A 20,831-nucleotide genomic window follows, 5' to 3' on the forward strand; every position below is an offset into this window, starting at 1 on the left:
GGGCTCTTTGTTGGTGTGAAATTGGTCTGCAGAATGAGTTAATGGGGGATTCGATTTGAGTGGTCCAATTTGCTGGTTCTTGGTTCCGGACAATGAGATCCGGAGAGGATCTCATCTCCATGGTAATTATCATTGAGCATGCATTTCGAAGTTTTTGTCCTCTATTTTAACAGACCGGATGTAATGGACCCTAATGTTTTACGACCGGGAAGGTTTGGTACGCAAGTTTTTGCAGATGAAGGAATCTACTTTGACCAAAGAAACTCACATTGAGCAAGCACTGGCTAAAATTACAGTCTCTAAAAGAAGAGGGACGGATCAGTGTCTACATTGTTTGATGCAAGGGCGGAGCTACCTAAGGCCCAGAGGGGGCATCCGCCCCACTCAGATTTTTGGGCGATGAAAAAAATTGTCATGACAATTAAAACAATAATTAAATTTTTTATTTTTGTTCTGAATATTCCACGTTTTCTAACCTAAATCAAACTCAATTGAACTAGGGGTTTCATAAATAGATTGGATTCAACCGATGAAGTATCATAACTTGATATAAAAATTTTACTCTGCAAAGTATTTTATATGAATTTACTTTATCCATTCGTTTGTGGCATTACAATTTAAAATTTAACTTTTTAATTTAGAGATTTTTCATTGTACCTGACTCTCAACAACTTAACATCCATTATTTTACTTGGTTGTTTTAGGACACCCCCAGTCAAAAACATTTCTAGCTCCGTCCTTGGTTTGATGCCTAGTACCTTTCAATAAACAATTCTTTCCCACACTACCAACTTTCTAAAAACTTCGTTTTCCATTGATTTTCCGGGGCAGGAACTGCAAAACTACAGAAATTTGGAACCACATATTCACCATACATACAAACTCTATATTTATAAAACAAAAAATGTATTGAATAAATGAACAGTTTATTGAATATGCTATTTACTACTCACACTATCGATTTGTCTATATATTTATTACTCACACGGCCAATTTGTTCAATATATTTCATTGTCACTAAAAGTCCACCTTACAAATAATTGACCACATGGAGTCATTTTATTGGTTGGTCAAACCAGACAAATCTTATTCAGGTTGTTATAAGAAAAGGTAATGTTAAGTAGACCTAATTTTTAAACAATATTGCAAACCAGATTATGTGTCACCAATAGGAAATAAACACGTTAATCAGCATTTAATAATCCAATTATCCATAACCAAATCATTGGGTTTACAAATTTTGATATAAAATTTTGGTCTCTCCATTACCCAAAAAAAAAAATATCAAGCCCTATTATTTTATATATTGTGTCATACTGTAATTTGCAAGCATCCTATGAGAGAATGATCGGGATTAGCTCATTCACTCCTAAACTCATTTAGCGTCTGGGGACGGATAAGAATTACAGACGGGTGAGATACTTTCTATACTGGTTGTCGAAAAAAGAAAGAAAATCATATCCCTTTAGAAGTGCTTGAAAGGATATTACTATGTGGTTGTCCTTGCATCTCAGTCCCGGATCGGATCGACTCCAATCATACAAAGGAGCCAAGCAATAGTTAAGAAAAGAAATTTGGATTATGGACCACTTGTTATCCAAAATCCTCTGTAATGTCGTTCGGGTTATATATGGGCTCTCAGTTCCGGCCTTATCTAAAAGGCCCATACTTTTTCTCACAACTCCGCCATTCACCAAATAAAAAGGCGCCGTCATCGCATTCAGCGGAGGAGAAAAATTTCAGCGAGAGAGAAGAAACAATGAAGGGGTCGGACTCTGAAACCTCAAGGAAATCCGGCAACAACAAAGACAAGTCCACAAAGCCTCCCTTCATTCCAGCCAAAGACGACACCAAACCAGTTCTCCAAGACCCTGTCAGTCTCTCTCTCTCTCTCTCTCTCTCTCTCTCTCTCTCTCTCCCCCTCTTTGTTCAATTCTAATGTTTGGAATGTTGTTTTGGTGTTGGCAGATACTGAGATCCGACCCGATTGAGACGGAGGAAGCTGTGCTCCGGTTGCCTCCCTTCCCTATTGCCAGATCAACAAACCCTTCGCCCAAATGAGTTGAACACTTGCTTCTTCAGACAAAGCGACTCTACCAAGTGACGGAGAAAAGGATTCGAACTCAGATGTAACATTAATTGATGGATGTTTTTATACTTTGGTGAACGAGAATGATGATTGTACGATGAATATTAGATGGTTCAAGATTCAACCTTTTATAACATTCTCTTGTTTACGTTTCATTTCTGACTGACAGATTGTAGTGCTCAATACAATTTAACTTCTGGTAATCTAAAAACGCTTTCAGTTATTCTAAAAGCACTTCCAAACAAACCATAAAGAACGTCAGAACAAAGTGTTACTCAAAACCAAAGTGCAGAAGACGTAAACTCAAAGGTTTGAAATTTTCATTCCCGAGTAATCCAAGGACATCGTTCATCCGAGGACATTACTCCAAACTAATATTGTTCTCCAATGTAAAGTTGCAACAAAGATGAATAAATCCTACTGTAACAACAGTGAATCAATTCTCCTCTTCAGAGGATGCCGAATGAACCTGATCTTGAAGGTTAGGGAAATTTGCAGGCAGTTTAAAAAGGGGATCAGCACCAGCAGAACCTTTAAGAGCAAGACCTAATGCATAGCCCAGTGCACGCGCAACAGGAACAGCAACAGCATTTCCAACCTGCATGTACCTGAAACGATTCCAAACGTAAATACCTACCACCCCTCTGGATTGAATTAATAACTAGCTGTTAATCGAGTGATGTCTCAAATTCTAACTCCCTTAGCCTCATTGACCAAAGAATATGGGTAAAAGACGGTTAAAAATAGGATACCTTTCTTTTATAGGCCCGCTGAGCTTGTAAAAATCCGGAAAGCCTTGTAGCCTGGCATTCTCACGAATTGTCAGCACCCTATCTTGTTCAGGATGCATAATTGCCTGAAAATAAATACAAGAGACTGAGCAGATGATCGTCTTTCCGTGTCTGAAAATAACTGTCAAATTACATTAGGGTATACCTGGTTATGAGGTTCAGCTCTTGTGACCACTGTTGGCACAGTTTCGTCCCACCACAAACGGGCAAAAGGTCTGCATAATTTCATTAAAAATTCATATTAAGCAACCAAACCACACAACAATAAGTTTAAAATTTTGAACAAAACTCGAATTCTTACTTCGATGAAGACCCATTCACAAAACTCATAGCATAATCTGGGATCTACCATTACAATGTAATTAGAATCACACAAAGTTGCAACAAAACTAAATCAGTAGAAAACAGATAAATTTTTACCAACGGTTTGCCAGAAGCCAAATACACCCTGGGTACTTCTGGATCCCACTCAACCTTGTTATCACCACGCACACGAACACCTGGAAGATCTCTGAAGCATGCACCCTAGTTCCCAAGAAACAAAAGTAAACATATAAATTGTCACAAAGAGCATAGGATTCTGTCAAGGAACTGTATAAATGACAAAGCAATGTGACCATGCATTCAATGAATAAGAACGGACCTTTCTCTTGGGAACTTCACAAACACGTGCATAATCATCGGGATTCAACTGAAGAGGGCGATGATCATAAAGAACGTTTTGTATAGAGTTGTCCTTTGAAGTCCCCATTAGGTCTGTATCGAACAGAATGTTAATCAACTTTTGCAAAATATGACAGTTCCAAAAAATCATACATCAAAATTCGAAAAGAATTGGAGCGTCTTACATTCTTTGCTTAGTCTAATAAGCCTCTGAAACTCTGTCTTGGGTGCCACCCCATAAGGCATCTCGTCTCTTTCTTCATTATTTGCAACCTATGTCCAAAGATAGATAGAAATAAGAAAGAAGGAATGTGAAAGGGAAAAAAAATAACACCTAAGAAAGAAAATTTTAGAAGACATTACAGCAGGCAGATCGGAAATCGCATCATCCAGAAAAAGACTTTTTCCTAATTGGGTCTGATGACCTTCATCATAAGCAACGGCATTCCCCTGCATTTTTCACACGTTTTACTACAAAACCATAGACAACTCAAAACACAAGCACTTGAACACGTACCTCAAACTGTGTAGGAGTAACACCCCTTGAAACAACGTCATGTGTAGGAAGTGGGTACTGGGGCAAGATCTGCAAAACTCAAAACAATTAGCCTATGAGATTAAACCTGCACCATAGTAAAACTTGGTAATTTATCCATTCCTACCTCAGTAGGACGCGCCCCCCACAAAAAAACTCGCATACGGAACTGCGGAAGCCCATATGCACCTGCTGCCATCATTCCCATCCTCACTTGATAGTTCATATCTACAAGGCGTCCCAAGGCATATCGTCCAAGGAATCCATCGGCAAATTTTAAAATATCGACAACGTTTTCCATTAAAACAAATTTTGGCTTTAGGTACCGAACTATGTCCATGTACACCTCTAACTGTTGGTTTTTGTCATCTGCTAATGGACTTTCTGTGTTCCTAAATCTGTTGAAACCACTAACTCCTTGGCAAGGGGGTCCCCCACACACCACATCAACATCACCCTACAGCAGGATATCAGAAAATGTCCAAAACAATATTAAATGAAACATCGATGACGATAATCTGTACTCAAGCATCTACGAATTCCAATTCAAGGTTTCAGTGAAAAAATCATTTACTTACCGGTAAAGGCAATTTTTTCAATCTGTAACCTTCAGTAATAAATTTTTTGATAGCCTGCTTACAATGCCTGTTTGACAGAAAAACATGAGCTTTAGTTTAAAACATAACAGTACATAAATGATTTAAAACATGCATCTGATAATCCTGCAAGCATAAATAACAGTTGCATACTCCAATTCATTCATTGGCTCCCAGGTGTCTTCCTCAGGCCCGTAGCCCTTCCAATGAATCTAAATACATCACAAGGCAAGCAAATTTTGCATAAGGAACTAATGAATTTAGATTTGCAATAACACGCACTCGCATACTATATATCGCTATAAATATTTAAAAAAGTGCATTTATAAATTTCGAAGTTGATACCTTAAAGTATATTCCCTTCTTTTCTGTTTTTTTGGGGTCACCAAAACATACTCCTATGACGCAATCAACTTCAAAAACTTCAGAATCATTCTTGACATTTCCACTAACATCTTCCTCTTCTTCATCCTCCTCTTCCTCTTCATCATCTTCCTTTCCAAAGAAATCAAGTATACTCTTATCTACATCCTCCTCTAAATTGTCATTCTCAACCAACTTTAAACACATGCATAGTTTTCTCCATGCCTTGAGCATTGTGAGAAAATCTTCAGCAGCTTCATTTCGAACCTAATGTGTGAGTTAGGCAATAAATTATCAACCAAACAAAATTAAAGCATCACATCAAATGTGAGGAAAACGGGAAAAATACAAACACAAACCTCTGTCTCTGGATGGTTTTGTGCCAAACTCTTACAAGCGTACTTATTGTAGTCAACAGCCCATCTCTAAAAGACATAGACAAGAAATCAATATCAAGCTTTGCCTTGACATATATTGAACTGATGTGAAAAAAATAACTAAAATTGAATTAAGACATAGGGACTTACTGTAACAAGATTGACATTGGCCAAATGTGCACCAAGGCACAGGCCAGTAGACATCGCTCCGCAACCAGAATATAGGTCTAAGAGCCTTACTTCTGATTTGGCACGCTCTCCATTTGGCAGCTTTGAATCAACCTCGCTATCCAAACAAACATCATCCTCAACAGAGATAGTTGAGTCATCACTTCCAGTCTGCATATTTTCTAAAATTTCAAAATAAGAAATAACATGTGAACACATTGGAGCCTTCCAAATGAACAAAAGCAAAAACCAGTATCACGACAATGAGTACAAAGAGAACAATAACCTGCCGGCAGATTGACAAAAGTAGAATACGGTAGCAGGTACTTGGTGTCACAATAGTAATTGCACACCGGAATTGATTTACTCTTCAAATCTTCATCAACCTGAGAGAAAAAAAGATAACTCACCTCATGCTGGACTTAATGAACAAAATAAAAGCATGAACGCGGAAACTTCAAGCATACATTTAGTGTCAGTCTAACAATATGAAGTTTTTCAACAAGACAATTCAGAGGGTTATCGTCTCGGACATCTGAAAAGAATACACGCCCACAAGCAACAGTAGTACAGTGCTTTATGACCTACAAGAAAATAATAATTCAGCGCCCAATAACTGGATCCTTACTGTTCAACGTAAGAAAATCATGAAACAAAGTATTTTGAAAGAGAATGATGAATTGGTTTCTTTTAAAAATCTTACAGTGTCTCGTGATCTATAGTACCATTGTGCAGTAAAATACAATAGCCCACCAATTGCCTCAAACATTTCCACAATCTTACAAATGTATGGCTCTTCTTTCTCCCCTGACTAAACATAAAAATGAATGGAAAACATTGTCAAATCACATAATATGGAAACAAAACAGTATACAAAAACATTATGTGCACATGAATTTTGCTAACTTTTGTAGAGTTGCAATAGGGAAACTGTTATGATTATTCAATCAGATAATGGAGTAGACCAATTGATCTAATCTTACTTCTCACTTGTTAGTGTTTCTATAAATACTTCGTAAATGAATACCAACAAACAACGAGTCATGCAAACTCACAAATACATGGGCATCATCATAGAGGTCATAATTGATTCCATCTACCAACGCCTTTGTGTAGTGACAACGAGCTTGAATTATATCTTCATCACTGTTTTGGATTATATTGAACATAAAAAACCAAAGGTACACAATGAAAAAACAATCAAACAGTAACCAACCTGTTAAAACACAAAAGGACTACTTGAAGGAAGCCAAAGATAAAATATACAGAAACTAAAACTTACTCGTTGGAGTTGTTTTGCCCGTTCATCTTTGGCTTCTGCACCAATGCAAGGATCACAGTTAAAATTAAATAAGAGCACAATATCGTAAAGCATTCCACCAACATATATCAAGCTAATACCAATGGTTGATACTTGATACTCAAGTTTAATATCTTCAGCGTGTATTTCGCGAAGCAAATACAGTGGCAGATGAATCACCTTCTCTTCTTTTGGTCATAACTAACCTAATGTATCAGTTTGCTTCTCAAATTTTCCCATTACCACTGATCATAACTATGCTTAATATAAGTATCCAAGGATTGTAATTTTCCTTTCATAATATTTCTTCAATTCTTTTCATAACCCAAAGAATAACATAAAAGACTCACAACTGATAACTAGCAATGCATAATTCTACCTACAAGGTAAAGACTTTATGCAGCTTCATATAAAGTTATTGGGAGGGGAGGCAGGTAGGCGGCAGGGAGGGTTTCACCACACCCGCCATGCCACCACAACCACCAGATTCATCCAATGTTTCCAACAAAACCAAAAGACACTTTGAAAATTCAGCAACTTTAACAATAAGCAAATCCAACAAAGAACTGTAAAATCAAGTTGAAAGCTTTAAACCCAAAAATTCTTCCCAAAGCTAGAATAACATCTTCACCAAAATTCTTACCAAAGCTTCATATTACTTGATCATCTATAAACCCTAAATCTCCAACATTTTCACCAAATCCAAGCTAAATTCTAGAAAAAAATAATCAGAACTTGAAACAAAATCTCTCACCTTTCCAACATATCTCTTGGGGTATTGCTTACGAGCCTCCTCGTCTTCCATCGGTTCGCCAAGAAACCTCGCTTCCTCTCCGTCATCATCAGCCGCAGCTACCTCCTGAGTCACAGGGTTCCTCGGCGGAGAAGCAGCTTTATCCACAGTCGTTGCTACCTCCTCTTCAACTCTCGCCTCCTCGGTTTGCCTCAGCTTCTTCGATTCCGGGGGAGAACCTGAAGAGGTTCCGGCCTTCGCCTTCCGCTTGCAAGCCATTCGGCGTACGGCGCAGAGAGAGAGCGGAGAGGGGCTGAATGGCCGGAGAAGACGGTGGAACTTAGAGAAAGGGAGGGGTGGACAGAGAGCGATAGGGCTTTTTTGTGAGTGCGTGAGTGATTGGGATTCTGTTTAGAAGTGGGGCGAGAAATTTTGAAAGAGTGGGAAGTGCGGGGCGTGTGGGCGGGAAAATGGAAATTTGGGAAAGTAGGATTTGAATTTTGAGGTGACGTTTTGGTTTTGGAACATTGGGACTTTGCGGGGTGTTTGGTTGGGGGAGATAACAGTAGGTGAGACTGAGATAGGAATTTTGGCTAAGGCTCTGTGCCCGTCTCGTCCTCTTGCACATAAGTTTGAATCTATGTTCACATTAATTAAGGCATTTTACAATGTGTTTGTCAAAAAACAAAGGTAGAAAGCATTTATTTTTGGTGTTGAAGGTGTTCTATTACTACAACTAAGCTAGGATCCAAATTATTTTACGAAATTTTTCGTTGTAAAATGGAATGTCAAGTTGATTTAACGGTTCTTGCAAAACCACGTAATTGTTATGTAGAACTATTTTTACTTATTTGTTTAGATTTAACTTCTTTAGTTTTAGGTGTTATATCGTTATTTTTTAACTTGACTTTAAGATTTTGCACAAAAAAGGACATTTCCGATAATAGAAAGATGATAATTTGGATTAAAATACATCACGATGTTATGGTCAATGAATACCATGTGGAGAGATTTCTTTCAGTCTTCCCTTTACTTTTTGCTCTTATGTGTTCCATTCCAATAATTCATAAATGGACTGTTACAATTTTTGACATTTGAATTATTAAAATGCGTCATGGTGTTATGGACAATGAATGCCCCATCGAGAGATTACTCTCCATCCGAGTGGTGAACAAAAGCACTTTCACTAAAAGACATAGAAAGTAATAAATTAATTAACTAGATTAGATGAAACACAGCAATAGTGAGGTTGCAGACAACGGAACTCCAAACATAACAAAAAAACAGTTGACATAGAAACCTACGACAAATATGAGATCCCCATTCGCAGGACCAAATCTAGCTAGTCAGGATATGTACATGAGAGTTCTTTCGCGTCACACAATACTATTGGTGCATGCTTGATCATCAAAAGGACTAGTAACGCCTCGGCATGATTCTGTTGCAGGATCAACGGCGGTTTTAGAATTAATTAGGGTTGGGTACTTAAAACTATTAGGTTTGTAATATTTATTGAAGTGAAGATTACAAAGTCTTATGAAGAGGAAGGTGGCAACGTAGATAGAATAAGCAGTACATTTGAACCACAAAGGAAATGGGATGGTGAGGGATATGAAGAAGGCTGTGACCCCAAAGAAAAAGCCAAAATTATGAAAAAGTTGGGGGATCGATATTCCGGCAGGACAGTAGCTAAAGTGAACAAACTTGCTTACCAAGATACAAGTGAAGGCAAGCAAGACTGATAGTCCAAGAAAGTAAAAGATTACAGGGAGGTGGCCAGAGTGAATTTGAACGGGAAGAAGCGCTAGCCCAATCGCTGTTGTCAAGCAAAACATGATGATCATGTTTGACCAATCTAAGTTGTTGTTGTAGTACTTACAATTAGTCTTGTCTGCAACCTGTTGCATTGCAGCTTCTAGATCTTGTTCGCAGTCGCGATTATGATCATCCGGACTAATTATAAAAACTTTGAGTAGTTGGATTGTCTTTGCCATAAGTATAGAGAGAAAGGGCTTTAAGAACTGATCATAAGAATGATTAACAACACAGTTCATTTTTCTTCTGCACAAGAGAGAGAGAGAGAGAGAGAGATACTGAGAATGGTTAGAGGTCTTAATTTATATATAATATAAGGAGGGAAGAATGAAAGAGAGAAAAAAAAGTGAGGGAACTTCCTCGTAATTTAATATGAAAATTAGTCTAGAAAGAAGGAAAAGTAAAATTAATTATAACTAGCAACAGTCGCTTACACATTCGTGAATGTGATTGTGAGCATCGATATAGGAAAATAATTTATGTACATCCTTTTTCTTTGTCCGGCCATTGAATTGTGTATAAATCAGTCACTGTCGACAGATTGTGTGAAAGTTCACAACTATACCCGGACATGTGGACGATGGATCTTACCAACATCCCTCAAAGTACTATCAAATACACACCTTTTCGGTTAGGCAAGGTGAAAATTGAAAAAACGGGGACACTTACCTATGTACTTAATCAAATTAAGGTTGATTACGTAAGGGAACTAATTCACGGATGATGATTCTCTTCAAACCCTTTTTGTGAGGATTCTCTTCGGATTTTCTTTGTGAGGATCCTCTCCGGATCCTCTGTGTGAGGATCTTAGGGTTCTCACATCTTATCTATTCATCGTATATCGTGCGACCAGCTTTCGTTAAGTATTGTTTGTGTTTAATTTTAAATAAAAAAATCATAATAATTTATAGTCGCACTATGTACAATGAACATATAAGATGTGAAAGAAGATTCGGATGGGATCCAAATCTTTCTACAACCCCTCTTTGAATTATGGGAATAGTACAAGAGTGTTATGAATTGGGGCCTTTACTTGATCAAAATGAGTTTTCTTATTTGAGCGATAGTCTAATATAGTGAAAAAGATTCAAACTCAATCGGTACATATAGAAAGAAACATTGTCATAGTCAACTTGACTTACCATGCTCAGGCATGTTATGAAAGGGTTTATAAAAGCAGCTGACTATGCAAAGAGGGATTCGGATTCTTGAGGCTGCTTGAATATGTGCTAATTAGACATGACATTTGTGATGTGTTTCCATTGTTTGTGTCGTATTATTGACATACCCAATATCTTAACAGGTCGTGTCATGTAACACCCGTTAAAATGAACGGATAATACCTAACCCGAACTCGACTTCTTAATATTAACGAGTAATATGACCCGACCCACTCGTTAAAGAAATAATTTTTAAATCAATAAATAATCAAATAAAAAACGTAGTACTAAATTAGTATCTACATATTACATAAGCGAGATCAAAGAATCCAACGGCAAGAATTTAATCTCACATAAGTGAGATTAAATCTTATGGCTATTGTTGTAGTAAGGTCTTTTAGTAGTTTAAAGTTATCAAACTAACTTTTTTTTATCGTGTTGAAATGGGTTACCCGCAGTAAACCTATTAAGAAACCATTATTAATTAAAAGGTTCTTAAAGTGTGACCCGATAACAACCCCGTTGAGTTAACGTGTTGACCCGTAACTTGTTATTTTCGTGTCACTTCAGGTCGGATTAACATGTTGTGTAAGAAATTGTCAAGTTTATGCTAAATATTGTGTTGACCCGTAACTTGCTAATTCCATGCCTTATGATGAAAGGGGAGTTGGCGTGGCGTAAAGTGAAGATTGAGGAAAGTAGAGCAATTCCTTTTTGGGGTATTCCAAAGGTGTAACCTAGGCAACGAAAAAAGGGCCATGTACTTCAACTAGAGAAGCGACCAGTTAGTTCACCAAACCCCAACCCAAAGTCACACGTTTTCCAGGTCCGAAGGGATCCAGTGCCCAACTACCGACTCCTCCCGGAATTGCGTTATCGGAGCCGAGCCAGGAATGGCCGTTAGTGGACACCCACCACTTTTCACCGGTTAGAGAGGCCCTCTTTAATACATTAATAAAAGATGTTCACAGGGGCCAGAAAGACTCGGTCATAGGAACTTAGACCACCTACGCGCTGGTAAACGAAAACCACCTCGACCGGATCAGAGTAAACAAGAATGCCGAATCAGGCCGCCCCTTGCCTTGAAAGAATTCACACTCATGAGCCAACTGCTTCTGAGTTCACAAATAATAGCTCTGCTTGTTTTCATTTTTATTAGAATGACACCAACGGAAATTTCCAAACTTTAGTTGAGCTTAGTTGCCCAAAAAGTAATTTTTTTGCATGCTTCAAAGTAATATTGAGATAGTTGGAGAGAGACATTCCCTTTGCTTGAGAGCGATTCTAACCGTTCTTGTGAGTGGTTACAAATTGCGTTCAATTTCAGTGCCGTTGAGGTCGATGGGTGTTCTTTCGTCTCTTTCTTCAACTCCTCATTTCCTTGTTTCCGTTGCTTTTTCCCTCCTTTCCTGTCCGATTTGCCCTCTTATTCTCACCCCATAAGTGTCTCTCCTCTTTATTCATCTAAGGCCATCTCCAACCGAAGGCTGGCCAGAGGGCTCGTTTGAGCCCTCTAGCCCTCCAAGATTCCCCAAGATATTAATATTTTAATGAACAGTACAGGGCCATATTTGCCTCCGTCTCCAACCGAGGGCCAGAGGGCCAAAGGGCTCGTTTTAGCCCTGTCACAAAAAACCGTCTCCAACCGAGGGCCAAAGGGCCATAGGGCCAAACATAATTTATTATTTAAAAACTACAATTTAATGTTGTATAAATGGCCTAGGAAGTTATACGAAAAAAATAGAATTGAAAAAAAATATGAAACAAATTTTGTGAAATAAAAGTTATAGGAAAAAAAATATGAAACAAAATTTGATTCATATGAAAAGGAAAAAAAAAGGGGGAAAAAAGAAGTTTACATTCATTAAAAAAAAAAAAAAAGAAGTTTAAATTCATTAAAAAAAATGTTGTTTAAGTTTCATGTTGTTAAATGTTTTTTAAAATGTTGTTTAAGTTTCATGTTGTTAAATGTTTTTTTATGTTGTATAATTTGTATGTTGGTTAATGTTATTTAATGTTATTTCATATTGTTTAATGTTGTTTCATGTTACTTAATTTAATTTAATGTTGTATAAATGGCCTAGGAAAAAAAAAAGAATTGAAAAAAATTATGAAAACAAATTTTGTGAAATAGAAGTTATAGGAAAAAAAAATATGAATCAAATTTTGTAAAATAGAATTGAAAAAAAATATGAAACAAAATTTGATTAATATGAAAAGGAAAAAAAAAGGGAAAAAAAAGTTTAAATTCATTAAAAAAAAAAAGCCTAATAATACAACGGCTACTAGCCGTTATATTAAAAAACATTCAAACTATTAGTGTCGGTTATAACCGACACTAATAGTAGAACTATTAAAAAATAAATAAAACCTCTTTAATGCTGTCGGTTTTAACCGACAGCAATAGAAAACATTAAAAAAAAAATAAGCCAGCCCTCCAGCCCTCTCCGATCCTGTGGGGCCCTCCCAGATTCCAGAGCCCTCTGGCCTAGCCCTCGGTTGGAGACGGTTTTAGGGCTATTTTCGGCCCTCTGGCCCTCTGGACCCTTCGATTGGAGATGGCCTAAGCTCCAATCTTCAGTCACGCTTCAGCGTGATTTGTTGCGGTCCATCAAGTTGGTGAGTAGAGTTTTGGTGCTTCAACCAGGTCAGGTGCTCCTAACAACACCACCTTATTTTTGTTGTTTGCCTTTGTTGGCAATGTTGCTTGTAGAATCACACAAACTTCTTTCAACCGGTCACAAGTTCTTTACATTTTGTGGCTTTGCTAGGAGTGATGATATGGATTGGATGATGAGATCGACGAGGCGATGCTCATTGGGGGCGAAGATTTGTGTGGGTCGACATGCATTGTCTCGGTTCTATTTAGCTTTCTTTTGTTTTGGGCCTCAACTTTTGGTTGGTCTAATTATGCTTGTTTGTTTTTTGTTTCTGAGTCTTTGTATTGTAAGATTTTATTGGTAATGAATTTTACCTTTGTACCAAAAATAAAATATTGAGCTTAGTAGCCGGGAAAGTAATTTTTCTTGAATAGTCCAAAGCTTACCTGCACATGCTAGGAAATTGAGATTCTAATCAGAATATTCAACTCATATGCTTTAGATTCTAACTTATGTTTTTTAATTATATTAATTGTGGGTCCTAAATAAGAGTTAATTTTGTAAGTGGAATACTAGTTGGTGGAGTCCGTTTACACTTGATTTTTGACGGATTTGGATTCCCTCCGGATCTAAATTGTGAGAATCCTACGGATACTCATATTTTAGTCATTCATCATACATTGTACGATCAGAAATTATTTGACTTTTTTATTTAAAATTAAACACAATAGTACCTGATGAAAATTAATTGTACGATATACGATAAACGATTAGAATGTGAGAATTCCTGTAAAGAGGATCCTCTTCTCCTTTTTACTGAATCTTGCTACTATTTTCCTTAACGGTTAATTGTCTCTTTCCATTTACTAATAATTGATAAGAAAATGATTCGACTTTGGATTTTTCTGTTGAATTCCAGTGCTTGTGGATTTTACATAAAATCCAGTCATTTACCGCACACTCATGCGTGCAATAATTTACTCCTTTGAATGATATTTTTTACTTATAATTTTTATTTATTTTTATTTTTTAAGAAATAAAAAAATTATAAATTAAGGATAGTGCTAGAGAGAACAAATTTTTAAACCAAATAATGTGCTTGTTAATCAACTCTTAAGTAATAATTCACCATATCATTTGATTTATAAAATTTGGTATAAAAATTTGATCATTCTAGTATTACCCATAAATTAAATTATTTTATTTTAAAAATTCTAATTAGAGAGAGGTATTTTTGAAATTATGAATGATTTTGATTCACCATTTTTTCCTTCTGGCATTATATATATATATATATATATATATATATATATATATTATATTAATTGTGGGTCCTAAATAAGAGTTAATTTAGCAAGTGGAATGCTAGTTGTTGGAGTCTTTTTACACTTGCTTTTTTGACGGATTTGGATCCATCGGATTTAAATTGTGGGAATTATAGGGATACTCACATTTTAGTGATTCATCATGTATCGTGCGGTTAGAAATTACTTGACTTTTTTTTATTTAAAATTAAACACAATAGTATCTGACAAAAATTGACTGTGCATATACGATGAACGACTAGAATATGATAATTCCTAGGAAGAAGATCCTCTTCTTTTTTTTTGACCAAATCTTGCTACTATTTTCCTTAACGGTTAATTGTCTCTTTCCATTTGCTAATAATTGATAAGACAATGATTCGACTTTGGATTTTTTCTGTTGAATTCCAATGCATGCGGATTTTACATAAAATCCAGCCTTTTACCACATACTCATGCGTGTAATAATCTCTTTTGAATGTTATTTTTCACTTATAATTTTTATTTATTTTTTATTTGGTTTAAAATATTTGTATTTATTTATTTTTGAAGAAATAGAAAAAACTATAAATTAAGGATAGTGCTAGAGAGAATAAAATTTTAAACTAAATGATGTGCTCGTTAATCAACCCTTAAGTGATAATTCACCACATCATATGATTTACAAAATTTAGTTTAAAAATTTGGTCACTCTAGTATTACCCATAAAATTAAATTATTTTATTTTAAAATTCTAATTAAAGAGGGATATTTTTGAAATTATGAATGATTTTGATTCACCTTTTTTTCCTTCTGGCATTATATATATTGATGAATTGTCTCTTTCTATTTGTTAATTATGATAAGAAAATGATGCGACTTTGGATTTTTGTGCTGCCTTCTTTCTGTGCATGCAGGTTTCATGTAATTACTAGCCTCTTACCACATGAACAATTATGAACAATTCGCCCTTTTTGCCTTCAAGCTTTTATTTAAATGAGTACTAGTACAAATTAGATGGCTTATCTTGATGCACAAAACTGGAAGGTCTTGGAACAACGTAAATCTGACCGTGAATCTGCAAGAAATGTAAATAACATAAGATGTATGTGGTTCACCCCAAGGATTGGGCTACGTCCACACTGATATTGTATTTATCTGAGAGGTGAGGGAGAGTATGTGAGAGCCTCTGAGAGTGAGGCTTTGAAAGGGAGTGAGAGGGCCTAGGAATTGGCCTCCCCCAATTGTGAGGGTGATGAGTCATTTTATAGAACAAGGGCTCATCACTTATTACATATTTGCCAATTCCTTTATTACATAATTACATTTAAGTCTCCCGAGTATTTGTACGAGATCTAAATACGGATGCCCTAAGTATGGTACAAACAGCTTCATTTTCATACCTCTTCTACCAAATTTTTTATAAAGCAATCCACCAATCTAGTTGGTATATTTCAAGTTTAGAAAAGTCACATTTTCGTGTAAGATCTCAAAATTTCAGAGACAACTTTGTTTATAGCTAATGCATAGGCTTCACAGAACCTAAACTATTAATGAAAAACACTTAATGAACTATTATTGATTAGAAGGATCAAACAACAAAAAAAGAAGAAGAAAAGTAGTAGTGATAGTGCACTATCATATTGATCTTCTTCAATTTATTCGATCCAACGGCTAGAAATTGACGAAGTCTATGAGAAGTAAAAATGAGCATGTGTTGGGTGAATTGCACCACACCATAGCACTATCCTATGTTAAAACATAAACAAATTGATGGTACATATTTTTTAGGATATGTTTTTGTTTTGACAGAAAAAAAATCTACTAAATTCATAGCATTCACCATTCAGCATTCCCCAGTGAGATACTAGGAAGACTCTCTCAAAGTTACATATCCGAATCAACCACTTAGACCCGCCACAAGTAAATGGTTGCCTCAAATGTTACCTATCCGAATCAGCCACTGAAACCCACCACAAGCAAATGGTTGGCCAAAAGGGGATAGTTAAAGTGTGTGAATCGAAATTAAATTATTTGGTGCCTGAAGAATTCAGAGTGTAGGAAAACATAAGGGGTCAAGAACAATAATTGATCAGTAAAAGTCTAGGAAACTTAGTGTGTAAATTAAAATATGTGGTGCTTGAAAAATTCAGGGTGTAGGAAGATATGAAGGGTCAAGAATAATGCTTGGTCAGTAAAAGTGTAGGAAATTAATTAGTGTGTTAATTGAAAGGGTTGTTTTATTCCCACCCCATATATTGTTAGACACAGAGCATATACTTTTTCAATCAAAGTAACCTCGCATATTCCTTATTCTTCCACCACCCAAATACGAACCAATTATCCTCTTCTTTCACTGTATGCAAATCAAGTTCCCCCCCAAACGTTATTCACATGTATTGTGCTTCTGCTTGTGTATATAGTGTTGCTGAGTGAGGAAGTCGTAGTCAGACAAGAAGCAAGATTACTCCGTAGTGTTTCCAACACTTTCACTTTCCATTAAGGACTTCTTGTGTAAATCATTGTCTTTCCATTAAGTTTTCAATTTTCCTCAAATAGGATAATATATTTAACAATCATTGCCTTTTACATGTTAGTTTTAGTTAGCTTCAAAATAATTACTTTAGGGGTGTATTCAGATTTTTATTTTTTATTTTTGAAAAAGAAAGGCTTTTTAGCCGAAATAGCCTACGAGATTTGTCTAACTCTTCACTTTGGTCCAAGAGATTTGAAATCAATAGAAATTGTCTCTGAGATTATCCATCATCAATAATTTTGGTCATTTAGTAAAAAATTATGTTAAATATAAGGACCCAAATGACAAAATTACCCTCAATGTGATAAAAAATAGGCCAAAATGATTTGACAAAAATTGAGGGTAATTTTTGTCATTTTATCCTTATTTTATGGAGATTTTTTTATGGAATGACTAAAATGATTAATTATGGACAAACTCAAGGATCAATTCTTTCGATTTCAAATCTCATAGACCAAAGCGAAGAGTTATGCAGATCTCAAAAACTATTTTGGCTAAAAAGCCAAAACAAAAAAAAAAACTTTCTGGGGCCTTGATAGGATTTTTCATGAGTAGAAACTCTTGCAATTTTTCATGTCCAATTTATAAAATGTGTTGTTCATGATATGAATCGCTATCTAAATATCATTTTATAGAAAATGAACAATTTTGATTATAAGGCACAAAATAATCTTTGTAGTTTGATTATAATATGAATAATAAACATGAAATTCTATGAGTTGAAAACGAATTTTTTTGAGTAAAAGCTCATACATTCTTGCGCATTTTGTATGTGAAGATTGCTACGAGGTTTGTCTGGATAAAACCTTAGCCGATGAAGCCCCATTCGATCTCGTCAGTTGTCAGTTTGACTTGCATTTTTCCTGGTCTACTGAGGCGAGCTAATGTATCGGCTATGCTTCATCCTGGCGGTACTTTTATTGGAACAATGTCCGATGCGAATGTGATTATCAAAAAGCTTAGAGAAGGTGATCAAGAGTTGAGCTTTGGTAATAGCGTCTACTGGATACGTTTCGATGAAGAATTTTCTGAAAAGAAATTCAAGAGTTCAAAGCACGCTATCAGAAGATGAATTGGACGCAGCTTATTTGTATGTCGCAGTTGTCTTGGAGGGATTTTTTAGTATGATCTTTACACGAAATAGTACATCACGTGTCCCTATATAAATAATGAGTTATGTGTGTTAAAAGGTTAATAACTTAAAAATTAAAATTTTCCATCACTTACATAAAAACACGTGGTGTACTATCCGTGTTCCCATCACAACTAAAAATTTCTGTCTTGAGGAAGCAAGGGGGATCTGACCGGGCACATGTAAATGGTAGACGACACAAAGGGAAGATGCATATAGCGAAAGAGGACATCCTGTACGCTAGCAGTGATTAAGGGTGCGTTTGGTACGCAAACGGGACGGGACGGGACAGGACGGAACGAGACGGGACGGAACGGGACGGAACGAAGGTGTAATTTTTGAAAAAGACATGGGGTATATTTGTCTTAAAATGGTAAAACATTGTGTTCCACGGACGTGGAACAAACCCGTTCCAGGGGGGGAGGTGGAACGCAAAAACACCCAAAATCTGTCCCGTGGAACAGCCCGTTCCACCCATTTTTGGCGCACCAAACGCGGGACGGAACGCCTCGTTCCGTTCCGTCCCGTCCCGTCCCACGTACCAAACGCACCCTAACGGAACACACCAATGATGTCTTAAAGGTTCATTTTTGTAGCAAAAGAGAACGACGATTTTTGCTCGGCCAAATAGGAAAGCAGAAGAGCTCAACTCCCACATTGTTCTACTGTCTAGTTCTTGCAATGGATGTAATTATTCAATTTAATCAGACGATAGAAATCCTAATCATGCATTTTGGGCCGATTAAAACAATTAGTGCACATGAATTTTGCTAATCTTACTTCAATACTTCGTAAATGAATACCAACAAACAACGAGTCATGCAAACTCACAAATACATGGGCATCATCATAGAGATCATAATTGATTCCATCTACCAACGCGATTGTGTAGTGACGACGAGCTTGAATTATATCTTCATCACTGTTTTGGATTATATTGAACGTAAAAAACCAAAGGTACAAAATCAAAAAACAAACAAACAGTAACCAACCTGATGAAACACAAAAGGACTACTTGGAGTAAGTCAGAGAAAACATATACAGAAACCAAAACTTACTCGTTGGAGTTGTTTTGCCCATTCATCTTCGGCTTCTGCACCAATGCAAGGATCACAATCAAAATTAAATAAGAGCACAACATCGTAAAGCATTCCACCCAAGCTATTACGAATGGCTGATACTTGATACAAAAGTTTAATATCTTCAGCGTGTGTTTCGTGAAGCAAATACAGTGGCAGATGAATCACCTTCTCTTCTTTTGGTCATAACTACCTTAATGTATCAGTTTGCTTCTCAAATTTTCCTATTACCACTGATCATAACTATGCATAATAAAAGTGTTCAAGGATTGTAATTTTCCTTTCATAATATTTCTTCATTTATTTTCATAACCCAAGGAATAACATAAAAGACTCACAACTGATAACTAGCAATAATGCATAATTCTACGTACAAGGCAAAGGCTTTATGCAGCTTCAAATAAAGTTATTGGGAGGGGAGGCGCGCATGCGGGAGGGAGGGTTTCACCACAAAAACCCGCCATGCCACCACAACCACCAGATTCATCCAATGTTGCCAACAAAAACAAAAAGACACTTTGAAAATTGAGCAACGTCCTTGAACAATAAGCAAATCCAACAAAGAACTGTAAAATCAAGTTGAAAGCTTTAAACCCAAAAATTCTTACCAAAGCTTCATATTACTTGATCAACTATAAACCCTAAATCTCCAACATTTTCACCAAATCCAAGCTAAATTCTAAAAAAATTAAAATTAAAAACAGAACTTGAACCAAAATCTCTCACCTTTCCAACATATCTCTTGGAGTATTGCTTACGAGCCTCCTCGTCTTCCATCGGTTCGCCAAGAAACCTCGCCTCCCCTCCGTCGTCATCAGCCGCAGCTACCTCCTGAGTCACTGGGTTCCTCGGTGGAGAAGCAGCTTTTTCTACACTCGTTGCTACCTCCTCTTCAACTCTCGCCTCCTTGGTTTGCCTCAGCTTCTTCGATTCCGAGGGAGAAACCTGAAGAGGTTCCGACCTTCGCCTTCCGCTTGTAAGCCATTCTGCGTACGGCTTAGAGAGAGCGGGGAGAGGCTGAATGGCCGGAGAAGACGGTAGAACTTAGAGAAAGAGAGGGGTGGACAGAGGGAGAGAAATGCGCGATAGGGCTTTTTTGTGACTGCGTGAGTGATTGGGATTCTGTTTAGAAGTGGGCCGTGAAATTTTGAAGGAGTGGGGAGTGTGGGCGGGAAAACGGAAACTTTGGAAAATGGGATTTGAATTTTGGGAAAAGGATTCTCGCCGAATCTTTTTTCTGAGGATTTTAAGGATCATGTGATTGTACGGTTAGAAATTGTTAGGTATTATTTATATTTAATTTTAAATTTTGAAATAATTTCTAACACTACGATGTATGATTAACAATCACAATCACGAAATCTTTAGCATCCCCAGAAAAAGGATTCGATGAATTTTGAGGTGACGTTTTGGTTTTGGAACATTGGGACTTTGGGGGTGTTTGGTTGCGGGGAGATAATAGTTGGTGAGAATGAGATGGGAATTTTGTCTAAGGCTGTGTGCCCATCTCATTATGTTGTACATAAGTTTGAATTTTTGTCCACGTTAATTAGGGCATTTTACAATGTGTTTGTCAAAAAAACAAAAGGTGGAAAGTATTTATTTTTGGTG

The 20,831-nt window shown here is 36.6% G+C and overlaps 2 protein-coding genes across 4 annotated transcripts; one reads left to right on the forward strand and one right to left on the reverse strand.

The window, feature by feature from the left end:
- The first annotated feature begins 1,597 nt into the window (after positions 1-1,597).
- LOC126615638 (uncharacterized) lies at positions 1,598-2,244 on the forward strand. Its single transcript, XM_050283497.1, has 2 exons — positions 1,598-1,873; positions 1,969-2,244. Exons 1-2 carry the CDS (start codon positions 1,613-1,615, stop codon positions 2,059-2,061), a joined length of 354 nt encoding a protein of 117 aa, XP_050139454.1. The 5' UTR covers positions 1,598-1,612; the 3' UTR covers positions 2,062-2,244.
- A 143-nt stretch (positions 2,245-2,387) lies between these two features.
- On the reverse strand, positions 2,388-20,467 carry LOC126615636 (DNA (cytosine-5)-methyltransferase CMT3). Of its 3 annotated transcripts, none has more exons than XM_050283495.1 (21): positions 19,947-20,467; positions 19,200-19,234; positions 18,973-19,063; positions 6,286-6,393; positions 6,050-6,166; positions 5,869-5,968; positions 5,565-5,764; positions 5,397-5,462; positions 5,020-5,304; positions 4,828-4,886; positions 4,657-4,723; positions 4,206-4,535; positions 4,061-4,129; positions 3,907-3,993; positions 3,729-3,816; positions 3,524-3,636; positions 3,301-3,405; positions 3,182-3,225; positions 3,026-3,095; positions 2,842-2,945; positions 2,388-2,697 (listed from the first exon to the last, which is right to left on the reverse strand). In XM_050283495.1, exons 1-21 carry the CDS (start codon positions 19,995-19,997, stop codon positions 2,526-2,528), a joined length of 2,361 nt encoding a protein of 786 aa, XP_050139452.1. In that variant the 5' UTR covers positions 19,998-20,467; the 3' UTR covers positions 2,388-2,525. The 3 variants fall into 3 exon arrangements, with proteins under 3 accessions (XP_050139452.1, XP_050139451.1, XP_050139449.1); XM_050283494.1 differs by lacking the exon at positions 18,973-19,063 and adding an exon at positions 6,638-6,728 and having other exon boundaries at positions 19,947-20,460; XM_050283492.1 differs by lacking the exons at positions 18,973-19,063; positions 19,200-19,234; positions 19,947-20,467 and adding exons at positions 6,638-6,728; positions 6,865-6,899; positions 7,637-8,074.
- Between the last annotated feature and the right edge of the window lie 364 nt (positions 20,468-20,831).

This window comes from Malus sylvestris, chromosome 3, assembly GCF_916048215.2.
Source record: "Malus sylvestris chromosome 3, drMalSylv7.2, whole genome shotgun sequence".
In the NCBI taxonomy this organism is placed as follows: Eukaryota; Viridiplantae; Streptophyta; class Magnoliopsida; order Rosales; family Rosaceae; genus Malus; species Malus sylvestris.